Consider the following 17,247-nt stretch of genomic DNA (forward strand, 5'->3'; position numbering starts at 1 on the left):
CAGACATCTCAAGCGACCACCGTTTGCACGCCAAACTCAACTGAGTGAGTGTATGTGTGTGTGTGTGTATATCTGACATTCAACATCATTTGTTTTTATTTGCCGAAACGTTCGGCTTTTTTTTTTGTAAAATTTGCAAAATCTTTTGTGCTGTCATATTCAAAGTCATAATTTTTAAGAATCGAACAGAAAAGCAATCAACAAGAATGCAACTTCTTTGCATATAAAGTGAATTTGATTTTGACGCTCTTGATACATACGCGTTAACAGAAAATTCATGCAGAGTTTACAAAACATTTGTGAAATATGTGATATAGAGTGTGCAACTGTACAGTGTAAATATTTATTATAAAACTTATGATTTTTATTTTCAAATCGTTTTGTTTTTTTGTTTAATTAAAGTGCACGTTAGAATGAAACAGAAAAATAAATCAAATCCATAACAATGAGTAACGTAAACAAAATTGCAACAATTAACTGATACAATTTATTATTTGTCGAAGTAGTTATTATCAGCAGTTTTTCGAAAAAAAAAATTGTCATTTTGTGTGTACCAAATTAACGTTTATCAATTTATATTCAGAATTAAGGTAATTAGAAAGGATAGGATTAAAGAACACATTTGCATGAAAATCAATAAATTGGAAACTTATCAATATTTTGAAATTAGTCAACAAATAAAAATTTCTTTTGAATAAAATATCCGGAAATTGAATCGATCAACAAGCAAACATTATCACGATCAAAATTCAATGTTCGCTTGATTCGTAAACAACCTGTGGAATATGAAAGGTCTATCATCTTGTTTTGCACAATTTGCGTGTGCGTGTGTGTGTGTTCATATTTTTTGGCATCATTTCGATGTACATTCGTTCGAATCATGTAAAAGCAACATTTGTTTGAACATTGATGCGAGCCAACATATATGCGATATGTTTATGTGTGCATAAATGTACAAATTCAATGTGCACATCATTTACGAGCGCTCATTTTATTTCGATAGTGCATGTACGAGATTTGTTTGTTTCAAGTTAACGGCCAAGAATTTACCTTGATCTGAATATCTGAGAAACTAGAAATGCTATTTTTGTTAGTTTCATACGAAATGTTTTGTACGTGCACACATTTAGATAGAGAGAGAGAGACCAACAGCCATACCATGTATTGCGGAACAAATCAGCCGATTACGATGTTGTGATAATCTATGATCGGCTGATGGTAAGCGACCATATCAAAGATGTGCGGGTGCTACATGAGGTTGAATTGATGCGCACGACACTTTTAATTAGACAAAATAAAAAAGAAAATAAATGTATGCAGCTGTAAACATGTGTACACACATATACACACACTACTCTGAGTGTTGACATAGAATAGAATAGAGTGTTTTTTTGGCAAGCATTTTCGGAAATAGCTAATGAACGGATGGATATACATATTTTACAGTGTCTGTCTCTTTGATTTTCGGTGCAACGAAAGCGACAACTGAAATTCAAAAAATTGCATAAACGAATTCAAAAAGAAAAAAACAAAAAATTTCTTCTCTCACACACCAAAATACTGTATATATAGATTTTATGTGTCTGTAAAATGATACTAGTCTCTATTGAATACTTTCTATTTGTAATTGCGTCGTAAACAATTTGAAAATTGTGATTTTCAATTGGAAAACCAAAAGCAGACGATTGAAAATTGCAAACAACAAATCAACATTACAATTAAACCGTCATATGTTTATTCCGATTTATTTATGTGTTATTTTCGACGAACGGCATTAAGTTGTTGTAATTGTCGTGTAATTTTTGGTAGTGTGCATTGCGATAAACAGTTAATTATTTGCAAATGATTAAAACGAACAACAACAAGCAAAAGCTTGTCTCGTTTCATCGTTGGGATGATGAGAAAGCAACAGCTCCGTTGATGAATCCCTGTAAAAACGAGTCACATTTCATTTTTGTCGCTATTTGAGTAAGCATTTCGCATGCATATAAAAATATCTAAATGCAAAGTGTCGACGAATGTCGTTTTGTGTGCTAAGTGTTCATAATTTCTTTTTAAAAAAATGTCAATTCGAATCGTTTATGCGATTATCGATTTTGTTATTATATTAAAATAGATAGTTTGAACTCGATAAATGATACAACGTATATTAATTTTCTCCCTTTTTCTCTTTCTCGATCGACAGCGGAAGTATCAGTTACGTAATAAAGAAAACGTCTGTTGAAAACCAAAATTGATAAAAACAAACAATTCAGGCATGGAAGTGTATTATGTTCGTTTTTTATGCGGTAAAAGACGCTTTATCCAATAAAAAAGAAAGGAAGAATTTCAGAAAATTGACTAGTTGATTGACGAAACGAAACAATTTGAAAACAATTATCAAAAGTTTACTTTTTTTTTTTAAATTAATGTGTGTACTTCGTGAGGATATTTTTTATTCCCAAATCCATGTGCGAAAAAAAGCAAAAAGTTAAACTTAAATTGAGTCATTCGATTGGATTACTATTACAAAAGAAGAAATCACAGGTAAATTATAACATCGAAGAATATTTTCTTTTGTATTTTATATTAAATCATCGCTTGCGGTTTACTTTTTACTTCTTCTTTAAATGTGAAAAAAAAAAATGGTGTTTGTTGGCATTCCGTTTCGTCTTATATTGATACAATGAATGTGATATTATCCCAACGGACACAGAATAATAATACGGTGTCAAACGAAATGTTAAAATTAATGCCATCCAAAATTGGCAAGAAGGTTACCGACGCTCTTGTTATTCGATGAAAATGAATCAAATACGGAAGCGTGCACGGTCTCAAACATAATGGGGGAGTAATGTGTTCATTGGGGGCGATATACTATATAAATTCTTTTTCACATGGATTGACCTCAAAAAACGTTTTTTATTTTCTCTATTGAGTTTATGATCACGCCCTAGTCGAGCCGAAAAAAAAATACAATGCGTATTTTGCTACTTTGCTACCTTTTTATAGTTCAAATGAAGTGAACATATCGCCTTTTTCGCGTTTTTCTTACGACTATAAGCGTCCTTATAATGTGATATGGACAGTATTCAGAACGAGACCTAATAATGTGGTACGCACGCAAATAGTATTTGAAGTCATTTTTCCTTCTCGAAAGAAAAACAAAAATCCATTCGGTTGTTGTTAGTTTTGGTTTTTCTTTTACATTCATCGCACACATTCAATTCATTTTAAATAAAAATTAGAATTTACATTTTTTTTTCGTTTTGAACAACAACCGCAAAACAAACACTCAATCAGTTAAAATGTATATATAAGTGATAAATAATACAGACACAAGAAATATTCATGTGGTAAGCATAATTGAAGAATTATTTAATTCGATATTTATCGACAATATGTGAAACAATTACGATTATATCAAATAGATATCAAAGTGAGTGAATGAGAAAGGAAACCCACAGAGCTCTGCCTTATAGCAATTTTAGATTTATCAAATGACATAAGCAGGAAAAATGTTTAAATTTGACCGTCAAAATGCCAGACAATTGTCGAGGTTCATTTAAAATACCACATTTTACATGTCTATTTATAGTGTGAAAAGCTGAATGAAAAAAAAAATCAAGAGCCTTGTTGATACCATTTCCTCGATTAACATTGCATTTCATCGTTTTCACGCAAAATATGTTTTGGTTTTTCTTGTTCTTGTTCAACGTTGTTTTTCATTTATGATAATTAATTTGCATAAAACCAAATGTGTCAACAAAAAAAAACAAGTTTAATTCAAGTTTCACTTCTCAATTTCGCCCTGATTTCAATGTTTTGAACGCCCTGAGAGAATTCATCTCTAATTTCAAAAGACCATTTATTAGTAATAAACGAATAAAAAAACACGTCTAATAACTTTGAACAATGTAAATATTCTCTCAAGCAATTAGTATATGTATCATCCGTTGTCGTAATTCAAGTAAACGAAGTGTAAACAATTCATTCATTTGTGAGAACACTATAGAAAATTAGTTTGACTATAATATGTCATCACTTAATTTCAACATCGATATCAAACAAAAACTTCATATCGCTTTCAAAATGATGAAACTTTAAAAGTGTACATATATGTTTCAATTTTCTTTTGCCATTTTATCCAAATCCATATTGCAAATTGTATCAAGAGAAAGAAGAAGGTGCGAACACTTGTCGGCCCAATGGAAAATTATCCAATAATGGATAAATTATTAATGTCCAAAATATTCAATACACAAATAAGCATACGTAGGTTGCTCCATAATTTTTTTTAAAATGGTACTTATAGTGTTGCCCGATGTAAACCATTGTCATATTCGTAAAGTTTGATGTTTTGGTATGTATTCGTGCCCTGAACCTTTTGTCGTACGAACGCTATTTGTATTGTTTACAGTGACTGGTAAACTGCGACTCAACAAAAAAATGAATTTTACACGTGAAGATTTTCGTAAAATGATTTACTACGATTTTCGAAGTAAATTATCTCAACAACAGTGTTTCGATCGACTTCATTTGGCCTTTGGCAATGAAGCACCAACCCTTCAGACAATTTATAACTGGTACCGAGAATTCCGTTGCGGTCGTAGTTCGCTCAAAGACGAGTTTCATACAGGTCGTCCAAAATCGGCTGTTGTGCCACAAAACATCGATGCTGTCAGAAAACTGATTATGGAAGATCGTCATGTGACCTACCGTGAGATTGAGGCATCTTTGGGCATTTCATCCCACAGCATACATACAATTTTGCATGAACATTTAGCCGTAAAAAAGATTTGCTCTCGTTGGATCCCACATAAATTGACCGATGAACAAAAAATGGCTCGTGTGAGTTGGTGTAAAGAAATGCTCAAGAAATTCAATCGTGGTGCTTCAAAAGACGTTAATAAAATCGTCACTGGTGACGAATCGTGGATATATGCCTATGAGCCCGAAACGAAACAGCAGTCGACTGTATGGGTCTTCCAAAATGAAGATAACCCAACGAAAGTTGTTCGAGCAAGAAGCACTTCGAAGCGAATGGTCGCCTGTTTTTTCGGGAGAAGTGGTCATGTGGCAACCGTTCCACTAGAGGATCGTAAGACCGTCAATTCTGATTGGTATACCACCATTTGTTTGCCCGAAGTGTTTGGTGAAATAAGAAAAAACAACCACCGTCGCAAAATAATTCTTCATCACGATAATGCGAGCTCTCACACATCTTTTCAAACTACTCGATTTTTGACCGGTCAAAACATCGAACTGATGGGTCATCCACCGTACAGTCCTGACCTGGCACCCAATGACTTTTTTTTGTTCCCAAGCGTGAAGAAAAAACTACGTGGTCAACGATTTTCGACACCAGAAGAAGCAGTTGAAGCGTTCAAAACACACGTTTTGGAGATATCAGTTTCGGAGTGGCACGAATGCTATGACAAATGGTTTCATCGAATGCAAAAGTGTATCGATCATCTCGGGGAATATTTTGAAAAACAATAAAACCATTTTCGACAAAAAACAACTGTGTTATATATGTTTTTAAAAAAAATTATGGAGCAACCCTCGTATAATGCATAATTGTTTCAATTTTGAAATGCAATACACGTTTTACTATTTTATGAGCGGAATACCACCAATTTTAAGCATAACGTATTATCGCGAATGAAACAATAAAATAATCATCGATTATCTGATCTAATGAATGTTTATGTATATATGTGTGTACACGTCCTTCACAATGTCCCACATGCACAATCCTGATTCGACTGCGTGCCCAATTGCGTATTGGAATTAAATATAAATTAGATATGAGTAAAAGAGGCAGAATTAATCTAACATTAAAAAAAAACGATTCTTATTTAGAGAATGATTCTACATTGGATCGCCTCGTATTTAAAGAAAAAAAAAAAAAAAAAAAAAACAAATGTGATAAAGTAGTGCGAGAGTAAAATAAAATGTAATAGACATCTAAATGCATGAACTTACTACTCGTTTGAAGTGTTGTTCGCCTCGTTCATGAAATGCGGCAACAACAATCAAGAGAGAGAAAAAAAGGGCCCCATATATGTAAAGCATGTTATTGTTATATGGAACAAAAGTAAATATAGAAAACGGCTACTGTACGACCTGTGCGCGCATCAATCGCACAATTTTAATATAGAATACGGTGTACGATTGTGACTGTTGGTCATTATGCGTTAATATTAAAACACGATAAGTTTAGAAAGAACAAAAAAGAAAATACACAACATAGGAGGCGACAACATAGAAAATTGAAGACGACAATATATTGGTTTAGTGTGTATAATGTTGGTCGCGGAACCCAGTTCAAATTAGGATCTGCTTTTCCTGTCGAAAATAAAACCAAAAAAAAATTAAATGACATTTATTATCAACAAGACAAACACCGACCGTTGACACCAACATTTTTCGTAAGGCTGACTGTGGTTTGACTTATTTATTTCGTTTGCCCATTAAGTATCATATAATCTCAAATTTTGATCATTGACTGGCTGCGCTCAAATATCATGTTGATTGAATATGAATTTAGAAACATAAAATCAACATTATGCGCTCAGAGAGACATTTCACATTTCGTTTTTTTTCTCCTCTTTTTTGATCGGATATTTTATTTATCGTCATACAATGTTGCAGTTATCGTCGTTTTTGTATACGTTGTTGTTAATGCCATCTTTGCTATAAATAACATTTTATTCAGCTCATTACACGATCATTATGCTATTTAAAACGAATGCATGATTGTCCTTCAAATTGAAATTCTTATAGATTTATTATTTACAATGATATTTAAATATATGTGACTATCATCCGGCAATCATTTGTCAAAGTACAATATAGATATATTTTTTTTATCCTTTTTGTCACTTAAACAGTGTGTGCGTGTGTGTGCGTGCATTGTTGTGGTGTAGATGTAGGTGTGCTGATATTTGTTGTTGAATATATGGCCATCATAATCGTGTAAAGGCGTCACTTTCTCTTTTCCGTCTGCCAATATCCAATATAGTTCATTTTGTCGATGGCATTTTCTTTCTCTATTCCTCTGTCACATTGGTTTGGCCATCGGTCTCCTTCATCCCTCCTTCGAATTAGTCAATATGTTTGCTTTATGGTGTCCACACTATCGTTGTGGATACATTTTTTTTACTGTCCCGATTTACCTTTTCGTTTTCCATTTTTTTATTAAAGTTTGTATGTATGTACACATACAAACATCACTAATTCAATTCTCCTTACGTATTACATTTAACACAGGAAAATAATGCTGTTGATATTTGCACAATGTTGTAACGATGGCATTTATCGTTTATTGTTTCTAGTTTTTTTTTGGTGACCGTGTCACTTTTCAATGAATTTTAATCAAATCTAACGATTTAGAAGTGAAAAAGAATACTCTATAAACAATAATAAAAGCACCTGGAGAAATGAAAAGGCCAAGAACCATGAAAACATGATAGACACACATACAAATTCAAATATTCAATATAAAAAGCCAAGGGGAGATTGTTGAGTGTTGATGAAAAAAAAACTAAAACGAACTACAATCCCATTTCACACATTCAAAAACAAAAACATTAGTCGTTGGTATGAATCGGTTTGAACACCGTTCATCCATCGAAGTTTGACCATCCTTTTCCACATTTATCTTTTATCCATCTATGGCCGACATCAGTCCGAAAGAGACAATATGAATTAAATAAGGAATGTTAAAACGATAGATAGGATTTTATATAAAACGAAAAAGTATATATAAAAACAATAACTAAAAATAAGTAGAAAAAATCCTATGTATGATATACACACATTTTCGTGGTCATAATAGATGTAACAAACGACACCAAGTGAATGTATTCACAAAAAAAAACACAAGAGACACTCCATTGCTTATTTGCTTTGTTGATTTGGCTATTCGGCTGTGTTCCATGCTCTCTATCTCTCTCCATCTGCTTCCCCCACATACATTGAACAAAAATGGGAAAGTTTTATTAAAAATGCACGAACATATCGAGGACATTGCGTTTATAATTGTCTTTTATCTGTTATCAAATTGTAGTTCATAGTAGTATTTTGTCCCGCGTTCAGTTAACACTTTTTTTTAAGCTCAGTTTCGATTACATTCTCGTGCTGTGTGCCTAACTGACTGACACATGATCGAACTTTGATGAGAGGTCGAAATCCGAATTTCACACATTTTCAAGCAGACAAATAAAATCCCACCCGAATATCCATATAAATTTATGCTGCTCAAACGCTTATCGGCATGCAAAAAAGTGAAAACAATAAACCAGAACAATTAAGAATAATATCAATTAATGAGTGTGAAATTTGCATTTTAAATGTACTATAAGCGCTGCTAAATTTATCCAGTTCAGCTATTTGTGAATTGAAAAAAAAATAGTTGGTGGTGATCTTCAATTGAAGTGAGTAGTTCAATGCATACATGTTTTCACACATAAATAATGTTCGGTGAAAATCATTTAAAATATTCTCAATGAACATAATAACAGTATATATTGCTGTTCGTCTTTACTGTAACCTTTGTAGAAAAAGAAAGAATTTAAAAACTATTGAGATGCGAAAAACAACAACAGCATATATCACATTTGGCAATGCAAATTATGGTCACTATTTCGTTCAATGCATAATAATTTGAAAGACCTGAGAGCAAATAATGATGGAAAAAATGAGAATGTGTCAAAGATTGCTCAAATCAAAAGTAAATCCATACGACAATTTCAAAAATGCGACATAAGTAGTTACACCGTGTAACATACACGTATACACATCAAATAACGCATACAAATTCAAATAAAAGAAATATACACAGAGAACATACCGTGCATTACCTTCGTTTCCACGAAAGTAAAAAAAAAATGTTATGAAAAAATGGGAAAACTCATTTGGTTTGCCTGACGCATTTTGTCGATAAACGACATGAATGGAAAGGCGTATGTGTTGACAACTGTGAAGTTCACGTTGTGAACTCAAACACATGTCTCAAAAGGATAATTCATTGGAAACCTTCATATTATACGAGAGCTTTCAATGGCAAGGTTCTACGAACGCAATCGATTCAAATAAACTATAGAAATTATATGAAACGTAACACAAATTACATTAATGACATTTCATGCAACAGAGATGCTCTCTATGCACTTTTGAATCCAGCGATCGATATACAATTATACATGGATAATGTTGTACAAATAGACTAGTTTTTATAACAAATGAATAATATAGGTGTTGTTTTCTTTTATTGTCTTTGTCACAGGTTTCATCGCTCGAAACATTTTTCAAACGTCAACAATTGGTTGAAGCTGTGTAGACTTCCAATTAACTATAAGCAATAGAATACGCTCAGTATCAAATCCAGCGCTTTATATATTCAACTCAACGAAATATATAGGATATTTTCCACTTTTTTGTTTTTTTTTTTCTTCGTTTTTTCATTTTCTTCTTTGGTGCGTAATAATTCCAAGTCAGAATCCAAAACTGTCTTCGTCGAGTGGAGAACCTGACAATATTAGTGATATACTGGATTCGCAAAATAATAATCAACACTCCAGTTTAGAGCTGAACATATTAAACGCGATTGATGATCACGGACAGAGAACATCTCTTGAACCGATTTTTACACCGTCCGAAGCACAAAGTCAGCGACCTTCATCAACTTGCACCATGGGTAACGATATTAAAATTAACACAACAAAGATAAAGAATTTAAAAAAAAATCCCTTCGTCGCATAGGTCTTGATTTTATGGACAATTCTGGTGTACGAGTGGATTACGAGAATGCGCTCATTAATGCCGGCTTCGGGAAATTTCACATTTATTTGCTCATCATTTGCGGTGTGATATATTGATTTTTTTTTCTTCAAAATTCCTATATAATTACATTTATTCTGGTCACTCTAGGTATGATCTATATGAATACGGCAATTGGTATAACAATTATATCATTTGTTTTACCATCGGCGACATGCGACTTTAAAATGTCATCAAGCGACAAAGGCTTATTGACTGCAGCTCCGATGCTTGGTAAAATTCCATTTTTATATTTAGAATATTTGGCTGATGCGATAATCGATTATCGAAATGTAAAAAATGCATGTTTCATATCAAATTTTAATATCAAAATGTATACGCAGCCATTTGAACTATGGACGATATTGAATGAATGTAAATTTTTTGATATTGCCTTGAGAATGTGTTGCGTGTGTATGTTTACTTATTTATATAAAAAAAAATTGTGCTATTTTTAGCTTCCGTGTTGGGAATTTGAAGAGTGAAAAAATATTCATTAAAATTGCATATCTGCATTAAATTATTAATATTAATACGAAGAAAAAATAACTAAAAACTACTATCTATTAACGCCAGCCAGAACTAACAATGTTAGTCTAACATACTCTTGAATTATTTAACAAAATGATATCTACAGTGATTTTCTTTATTTATTATCTTGAATATTTGATTGATTCTCAAGGAATGCTTGTGGGCTCATATTTTTGGGGTTGCTTGGCAGATACGAAAGGCAGAAAAACCGTATTGATTGCCACATTACTTCTTGATGGATTTTGTGGCCTTTTATCATCTGTGTCAATCTACTACTATGTTTTTATGCTTTTTCGATTCTTCAATGGTTTCGGGTGAATATCATGATTGAATTAAATCCTTAACAAATGCACACTCACATAGGATTGCTTATATATTTAAAAAAAAAAATAGTGTTGCTGGTGCAATGGGCATTTGTTTTCCTTACTTGGGCGAATTTCAACCGACAAAATACCGTGAGAAAATATTATGCTGGATGGAAATGTTTTGGACCGTCGGTATAATTGCTTTACCGGGTATGTAATGAGAAATCATTTTCAGCTCACGAAGTTTTTTTTTTAATGAGGGAAAAAATGCTTACTTTTTATCTTTTCAGCAATCGCATGGTTGATAATACCATTATCTGTTGAAATTGAACATGGCTGGTTCAAGTTTCACAGTTGGAATTTATTCGTTGCAATTTGTGCCATTCCAAGGTAAATTTCAATATTTTTAGAATCATAAAAGCATCGCTACCTTCTTATGGTATTCATTTTAAAATATAATTTAATATTTTGCATCATTTGCAAAAAAAAAAAAATAGTTTGCTGTTGGGATGTTTGTTATTCTTATTCCCGGAAAGTCCAAAATTTCTGATCGAATGTGGCGAAACAGAAGAAGCCCTCGAAGTCTTGAGGTATATGTATCAACAGAATACTGGCAATGGTCAAACTGAATATCCGGTAATAAAATTCTTTGTGAAAAAGGTGTTTGGATGAAAAAATAAGACATTTCATTTTTGTCCTAGATCAAAAGTCTAAAAGAGCGAGAAAGCATTAGTACAATATCACGGCGAACAAGCAAATCGGTGCGTACGCTCAGCATGCGAAAGCCAAAAGAAGTAAAAATGCTAGTGTCAGAAATATGGCAACAGACGATGACATTGTGTAGGCCACCCCATTTACGAAATACCGCTTTAACTTGTGCCATTCAATTTGGCTTAACCACAAGGTGAACAGACACTTAATTATACTTTAAAACGTTACTTCATTTCATAAATCATCAATTATTCGATTGAATTTCAGCTATTATACGCTAATGATATGGTTTCCCGAGCTTTTTTATCGGTTTGAAGAATTTGAACATCTACATCCCGGTGAATCGGCCTCAGTTTGTGAAGTTTCCTCAGTCATGGTTAAACCACTGAATGGGTACACATTTTTAAATAGATTTTTTTCTTTTAATTTTAATTCATTCAATTTAATTCCATTTGTGATATTTTCATTTTAAATATTTAATTGCAGAACGATAGCCAATGAACCATGCATTCCGAAGATTCAAGATGAAGTGTTTTATCATACAATAATCATTGGAATAAGTTGTATACCGACCAGCTTATGGTTGCCATTATGTGTTCATCGATTGGGTGCAAAATTCTTTCTAGGTTAGAATTGCTTATTTAAAGCATGCATTTAATAATGCATGAGATAAACACAGTCAAATGAGATATCTAAATTCAATTTTTATCCGCATTTCTTTTTTTATGTCATTTATGGTTGTTGTTTTTTTAATTTCTTCTCTAATAGTGTTTAGTCTAGTGGTGGCTGGTACCGTAACAATTGGATTATACTTTGTGCATAATCCAACTGAAAATTTAATATTGTCTTGCATATTTGAGGCGCTAACGTCGCTCGGTATTTCGACCGTCTATTGCGTAATGGTGGATTTATTTCCGACTAATTTGAGGTAATAAAAATACCGAACATATGGATTTCGACATGCATTCGATCAACGTCATTCACATTATTTTCACATTTTCAATGGCGTTCACCAAGTTCATGCCCCCCAATGAATTTAATTGAATATTTATGTATTATTTTGTCTCATCATGTATTACAGAGTTATGGCAGCAGCATTATCTTTAACTTTCGGCAGAGGTGGCGCATTAATAGGCAATTTAATATTTGGATCGTTAATCGATTTAAACTGTGTCATACCAATAGTATTATTTTCTGCAATGTTATTTAGTAAGTGGCCCGATCTCGAATTTTCGATAAATTTTTCTCGAACACAGTCTTTGAGATTTTAATCGTTTTTTTTCTAATTTCTAATTCGAATTTTTCTAGTTAGTGGCTTCTTATGTTTGCTGTTGCCGAATACCGGCGGTCAGGCACTGGATTGAAAACCACTGTTACTGCATTAGTAACACCACTGAATGTTAGCTCTCGATTTCGATAAAATAGCGGTAAGAACCATGTGACACAACAATTTGTTTCGTGTTGCGTGGCAATGAATCTCAAGACACTAGTTTATTTTATTAATAACAAATCACTGATCTTAAAAATGATAGAGAAAAAAATTTATATATATATGTTTGTTTCGATGTTAATATATTGGTAGGTAGATAAACAGAATGTTCACACCAGCGTGAAAATTAGCTATATATTTTTTTTTTGTAATATTCGTTGTGGAAGAGAATTTTAAGTTTTTAGACTTTATCAAATAATATATTATTTTGTTGACACGATTCTAAGAGATAATTTTGGAAAATGTGATTCAATCATTCAAAGTTGTAAATCATAATTCAATGGAAATGTTGAGTTCACAACTTCTAAATGTCGAATCTATACTGAATTTGTTTCCATTCGATTATCGCTCGGAGGCAGGTGACAAAATATGCGATGTTAACTGTTTAAATGTATAAGTTTCATTTTGTTGTGCAGCACATTATTACACTTTGATTTACCAAAAACCGATCCATAATTTTCTTTTTCTAAATTGGTGAAAGGTGTGATTTGAACGAATGCCATTACAAATTACTACACTGATTTCAATCTGTGGTATTTAAAGTGCTTTAACAAGTAGTTGATCGATTTGCCTTTAATGTCGAAAATACAGTAATAAAAATAGATTTATTTTTTTTAGTTAGTAATTAAAATAAAAACAAACAATTATTTCACGTTTATAGGAATTTGCTGTGACTTTTAAAATTATTATAAAAAAACTGCAAATATCAAAGAAAATATATATAAAAGAATGAACAAGTACGAGCCAAATAAGGCTGACCATGACAATTTATATTATAAAATGTTCAAGTTCATGAGCCAAAATTTTGGAATGATCTATTCATATGGTTTGAATGTCGATTATTTGCCGAATTTTTTGGCCATGAAATGGATCACATAGTTTTAATGTTGTTAAGATTCACTTGTTTCAATTTAATAGAAAATAATTATTTAACAAAAAAAAAACATACTCACACAAAAAACCACAAGATTTTATAAAGAATCGAATTTTATTTTGATTTAAGAACAAGAATAATTAATAGGATGAAGTTTACAATTCATTCAATTGACTTGAAACAAAATCAAAAGAGAACAAAAAAATGCAAACTCGTTTTTATATATTTACATATCTTGTAATTGTAGTGTTGAATTAATCGATAGGTACCTGCGTTGCGGAACACTCAAACATGTAAGAGATAGCGAAAAAAATACACTGAAAATTACTATATTATGCACGTGTATATTGAACAAAATCTGTGAATTAGAGCATGCCTTAATAAATAGTTTTTAAAGTTGAAAGAAAAAAATGGACACTTCAAGCAGGCGCGGAGAAGCACCCGAAGAAATGAAAACAATCAAATGAAAAAATTGTTGAGAATTATGAAAAAAAAGGTGGAAAGAAATGGAATGAAAGAATAACATAAGCTCAAAAATTAACTAGTTTGTTATAAGTATTAATGATTTGTATCTTAATGGCTTTAATGAGAGTGCAAGACGAAACGTTATTAAAATTGCAAATGACATTGTTTAAATGACAAAGATCACGATGTTCTTTATTTTCCTTTATTATTATTATTTTTTTGTTGTGTTTTCAATATGCCTAAATGTATGATATGTATATGATTTTTTTTTTTCGGTTCGAAAAAAATTGAGCCAAAAAATGTTTGAATGAAAAATGGGCCAAAAATCAAACACATCACCAATCAATAAATGGTAAATGAATTAGTGTAAAGCAGATGATTCCGATATTGTATTTGGCTTTGTTGTTGGTAATAAATCTGTCGTTGAGCTAACCATGGCATGTGAATTATGTGTGGTGGTTAGCATGCACATGCCGGGATATGTACCAAATAATGGAAATGGTGCTATCGATGATGGTCCCATTGCTGTTACATTTTGAAAACCAGTCGCATAGATTCCCTGCCGCTGTGCAATTTTCAATCGTGATGTCAACTGTTTTTTCCATTTGGTTCGACGATTCTGAAACCAGGTTTTTATTTGCACCTCTGTCAAATTTAGCGTTTTCGATAATTCCATGCGTTTGCTCACACTCAGATATTTATCTTGTTTGAATTCATTTTCAAGTTTTTCCAACTGTTTTACACTGTACGCTTGTCGCGGTTTTCGATCAATGCCCGGCTTACGCGATCGTTTTCCCAATAGTTTTGGACCTAATTGTAAACATAATATATGTAACATAATCAAATGGAGTCGACGTTTTTTTTTTTCTAAGAAAAAAAATAGTTTTTTTTTGAATAAATTTTCTCTTCTTTTCACTCATAAAATTGAAAGAGACACAATTAGTTCATTTTTAGATATTATTTTGACTCTGCTAAGTGAACTAACCAAATTATTATTACTATATATATGTTTTTCGCTCAAATTTGTTGCAGTCATGATAATTGGTTCAAACGCTACCGAACAAATAAAATTAACATGCGTAGAAATTAAGTGGAACCAATTCGATTGCTCGCACAAAATACCAGAGAAAAGAGAGAAATTTGAATTAAGACATCTTGAGTATATAGATCACAATACAATTAACACGCGCTTCTTTCACGAAAAAAAGGAACTATATTAGAATGATGTTTAAGCTAGAGTCAAATGTTTGTATGTAAATAAAAACATTGCCAAGATTGATTGTGCGGAGTTTATCTTTTTGTCTATTATCTATTCAATTCTTCGTATTCGTTGAACGAGCGAAAAAAAACAACACATTTTGCGTTATTCAAATATTTATGTTACAAATATTTTTCCAATCTGATTTTTCTTTCCTTTGAATTCCATAAACATTTTTTTTTTTCATTTCAAAAAAGGTCATTTTTCTCTTTAAAAGGATGGTATTTTGACCATTCGGTCACTTTATTTACACTAATATATTTGATTGAATAGATGTTTTCAAAAGAGTGAAGAAAACAACTGTGATTTTCCATCGAAATCAAATAGACAGCGTTTAAAACATTTCAATTTTGGTAAGTGGTTAAATGTTAAATGAATGAGAGTGGAAACAGAGTGACAAATTACCTTGTAAACAAAACAAATATTTTGTTTGATCAGGCATTTTAGCATGTAGATCGATCCAATTAGCGTACATAAAGTTTGTATAAGCATTTGGTGATGGCGTTGATGATGTTGACGATGACAGCAATGCCGAAGGATTTTTGTTATTGAATGAATTACATGGTAACATCGTTGTTGCATTTAAAATGTTTGCACATGGCATATGATCGTACACACTTTGTGTATTCAAATACTTTAAAACACTTGATGATGCTGGAAAATGTACAACACAATTGAATTATTGCATAAAACAAAAGCAAAAAAATTTTGCTTCGAACGTGGATGATTCAATTGAAATAATTTGATGTGAAAACATACTTGTTGTGTTTGATGACGATGTGATCGTGGATTTGTTCAATGTACCATCCAAATGTGTTGTTGGCATTGTTGACATTTTTTCGTTATCGTCCAAACCTAAAATGTCTTTTATTCGAAATGCTTTTGTCTTCATTGATTTTGTTGTTTCCCAATCACTTGAGGCATCTTCTTGGCTATGATTTTGATCATAATTCACTTGTTTCAAATTGATTGGTTCATCGGCGCACATATTTTCGGTTTCAGTTTCGTATGTATCTTCATTATCACTAAAATTTGGACTTTCTAATCGTGTCCACTTTGACATTTTTCTCTCTTGATTTTCTTGTTATTTTTTCATGAATTTCAATGTTCAAAACACTTTATTTAACTGCTTTAAAATGTTAGTTTTTGCAAATTATTGCACAATTATAATTTCACATTCAATGACACTACACAAACTACAAGAGCAATTGGTTTACGAGTGTTTTCTCATCGATAATTCATTGTTAACTGATGTCTTAGTTTTGGACCGCATCGTTAAAACGTTTATACACCACAAAACATAGATAGGTAGACTGTCCAGTTATGTATTTAAAAGTATTTTAACTGGAAGTGTGTGTGTGTGTATGCAGGTAAATTGTTGGAGGATAGTGTTAAATTGATTATTTAAATTTAATTGTGTTAAAATCATAAGTAAATAGTTAATTTCACGTTACGCACTTTAGTGCACCTTTTGTAATTACACTATACGCAGGTATCACTTCACCAATTTTTTTTTGTGAAAAAAGGTTTAATGTGTTAATCGGTACTCCGATTCCAAGTATCATTTATTTACTCTGGTTTTTTTTGTTGGTTTTTAAATTTTCTTTCGCATCTTCGTTTCGACGAAACAATTCCAACGAAATTATCGTCCGCAATTATTGGCTATGTGTTTGGAATTGTCGACTTAAAGCTTATGACTTCGAATGCTCATCACAACAAATTCAAATAGAAAATAGTAGACGCCCATTTTTCGCACTTGTGCTCGCCGCCACAAATGAATTTCATACACGTTATATTTCTGGTTATCACT

General features: G+C 32.0%; 2 protein-coding genes across 4 annotated transcripts; one reads left to right on the forward strand and one right to left on the reverse strand.

Annotated features, from left to right (window-relative positions):
* Nucleotides 1-495: 495 nt before the first annotated feature.
* LOC116345722 (synaptic vesicle glycoprotein 2C-like) lies at nucleotides 496-15,458 on the forward strand. 3 transcript variants are annotated; one of them, XM_031775355.1, is made up of 15 exons: nucleotides 1,899-1,968; nucleotides 2,186-2,526; nucleotides 9,272-9,682; nucleotides 9,748-9,849; nucleotides 9,916-10,038; nucleotides 10,487-10,649; nucleotides 10,729-10,850; nucleotides 10,931-11,030; nucleotides 11,138-11,276; nucleotides 11,342-11,544; nucleotides 11,619-11,744; nucleotides 11,838-11,977; nucleotides 12,120-12,279; nucleotides 12,433-12,560; nucleotides 12,660-15,458. In XM_031775355.1, the coding sequence occupies exons 3-15, from the start codon at nucleotides 9,679-9,681 to the stop codon at nucleotides 12,713-12,715; spliced, it is 1,566 nt and encodes a 521-aa protein (XP_031631215.1). In that variant the 5' UTR covers nucleotides 1,899-1,968; nucleotides 2,186-2,526; nucleotides 9,272-9,678; the 3' UTR covers nucleotides 12,716-15,458. The 3 variants fall into 3 exon arrangements, with proteins under 3 accessions (XP_031631217.1, XP_031631215.1, XP_031631218.1); XM_031775357.1 differs by lacking the exons at nucleotides 1,899-1,968; nucleotides 2,186-2,526 and adding an exon at nucleotides 496-590; XM_031775358.1 differs by lacking the exons at nucleotides 1,899-1,968; nucleotides 2,186-2,526 and adding an exon at nucleotides 3,316-3,335.
* LOC116345723 (homeobox protein ceh-30) lies at nucleotides 13,974-17,094 on the reverse strand. Its single transcript, XM_031775359.1, has 3 exons — nucleotides 16,197-17,094; nucleotides 15,843-16,091; nucleotides 13,974-14,989 (listed from the first exon to the last, which is right to left on the reverse strand). The coding sequence occupies exons 1-3, from the start codon at nucleotides 16,498-16,500 to the stop codon at nucleotides 14,541-14,543; spliced, it is 1,002 nt and encodes a 333-aa protein (XP_031631219.1). The 5' UTR covers nucleotides 16,501-17,094; the 3' UTR covers nucleotides 13,974-14,540.
* Between the last annotated feature and the right edge of the window lie 153 nt (nucleotides 17,095-17,247).

This window comes from Contarinia nasturtii, unplaced genomic scaffold (assembly GCF_009176525.2).
Source record: "Contarinia nasturtii isolate CC-2019 unplaced genomic scaffold, AAFC_CNas_1.1 Cnas_scaffold_1371, whole genome shotgun sequence".
In the NCBI taxonomy this organism is placed as follows: Eukaryota; Metazoa; Arthropoda; class Insecta; order Diptera; family Cecidomyiidae; genus Contarinia; species Contarinia nasturtii.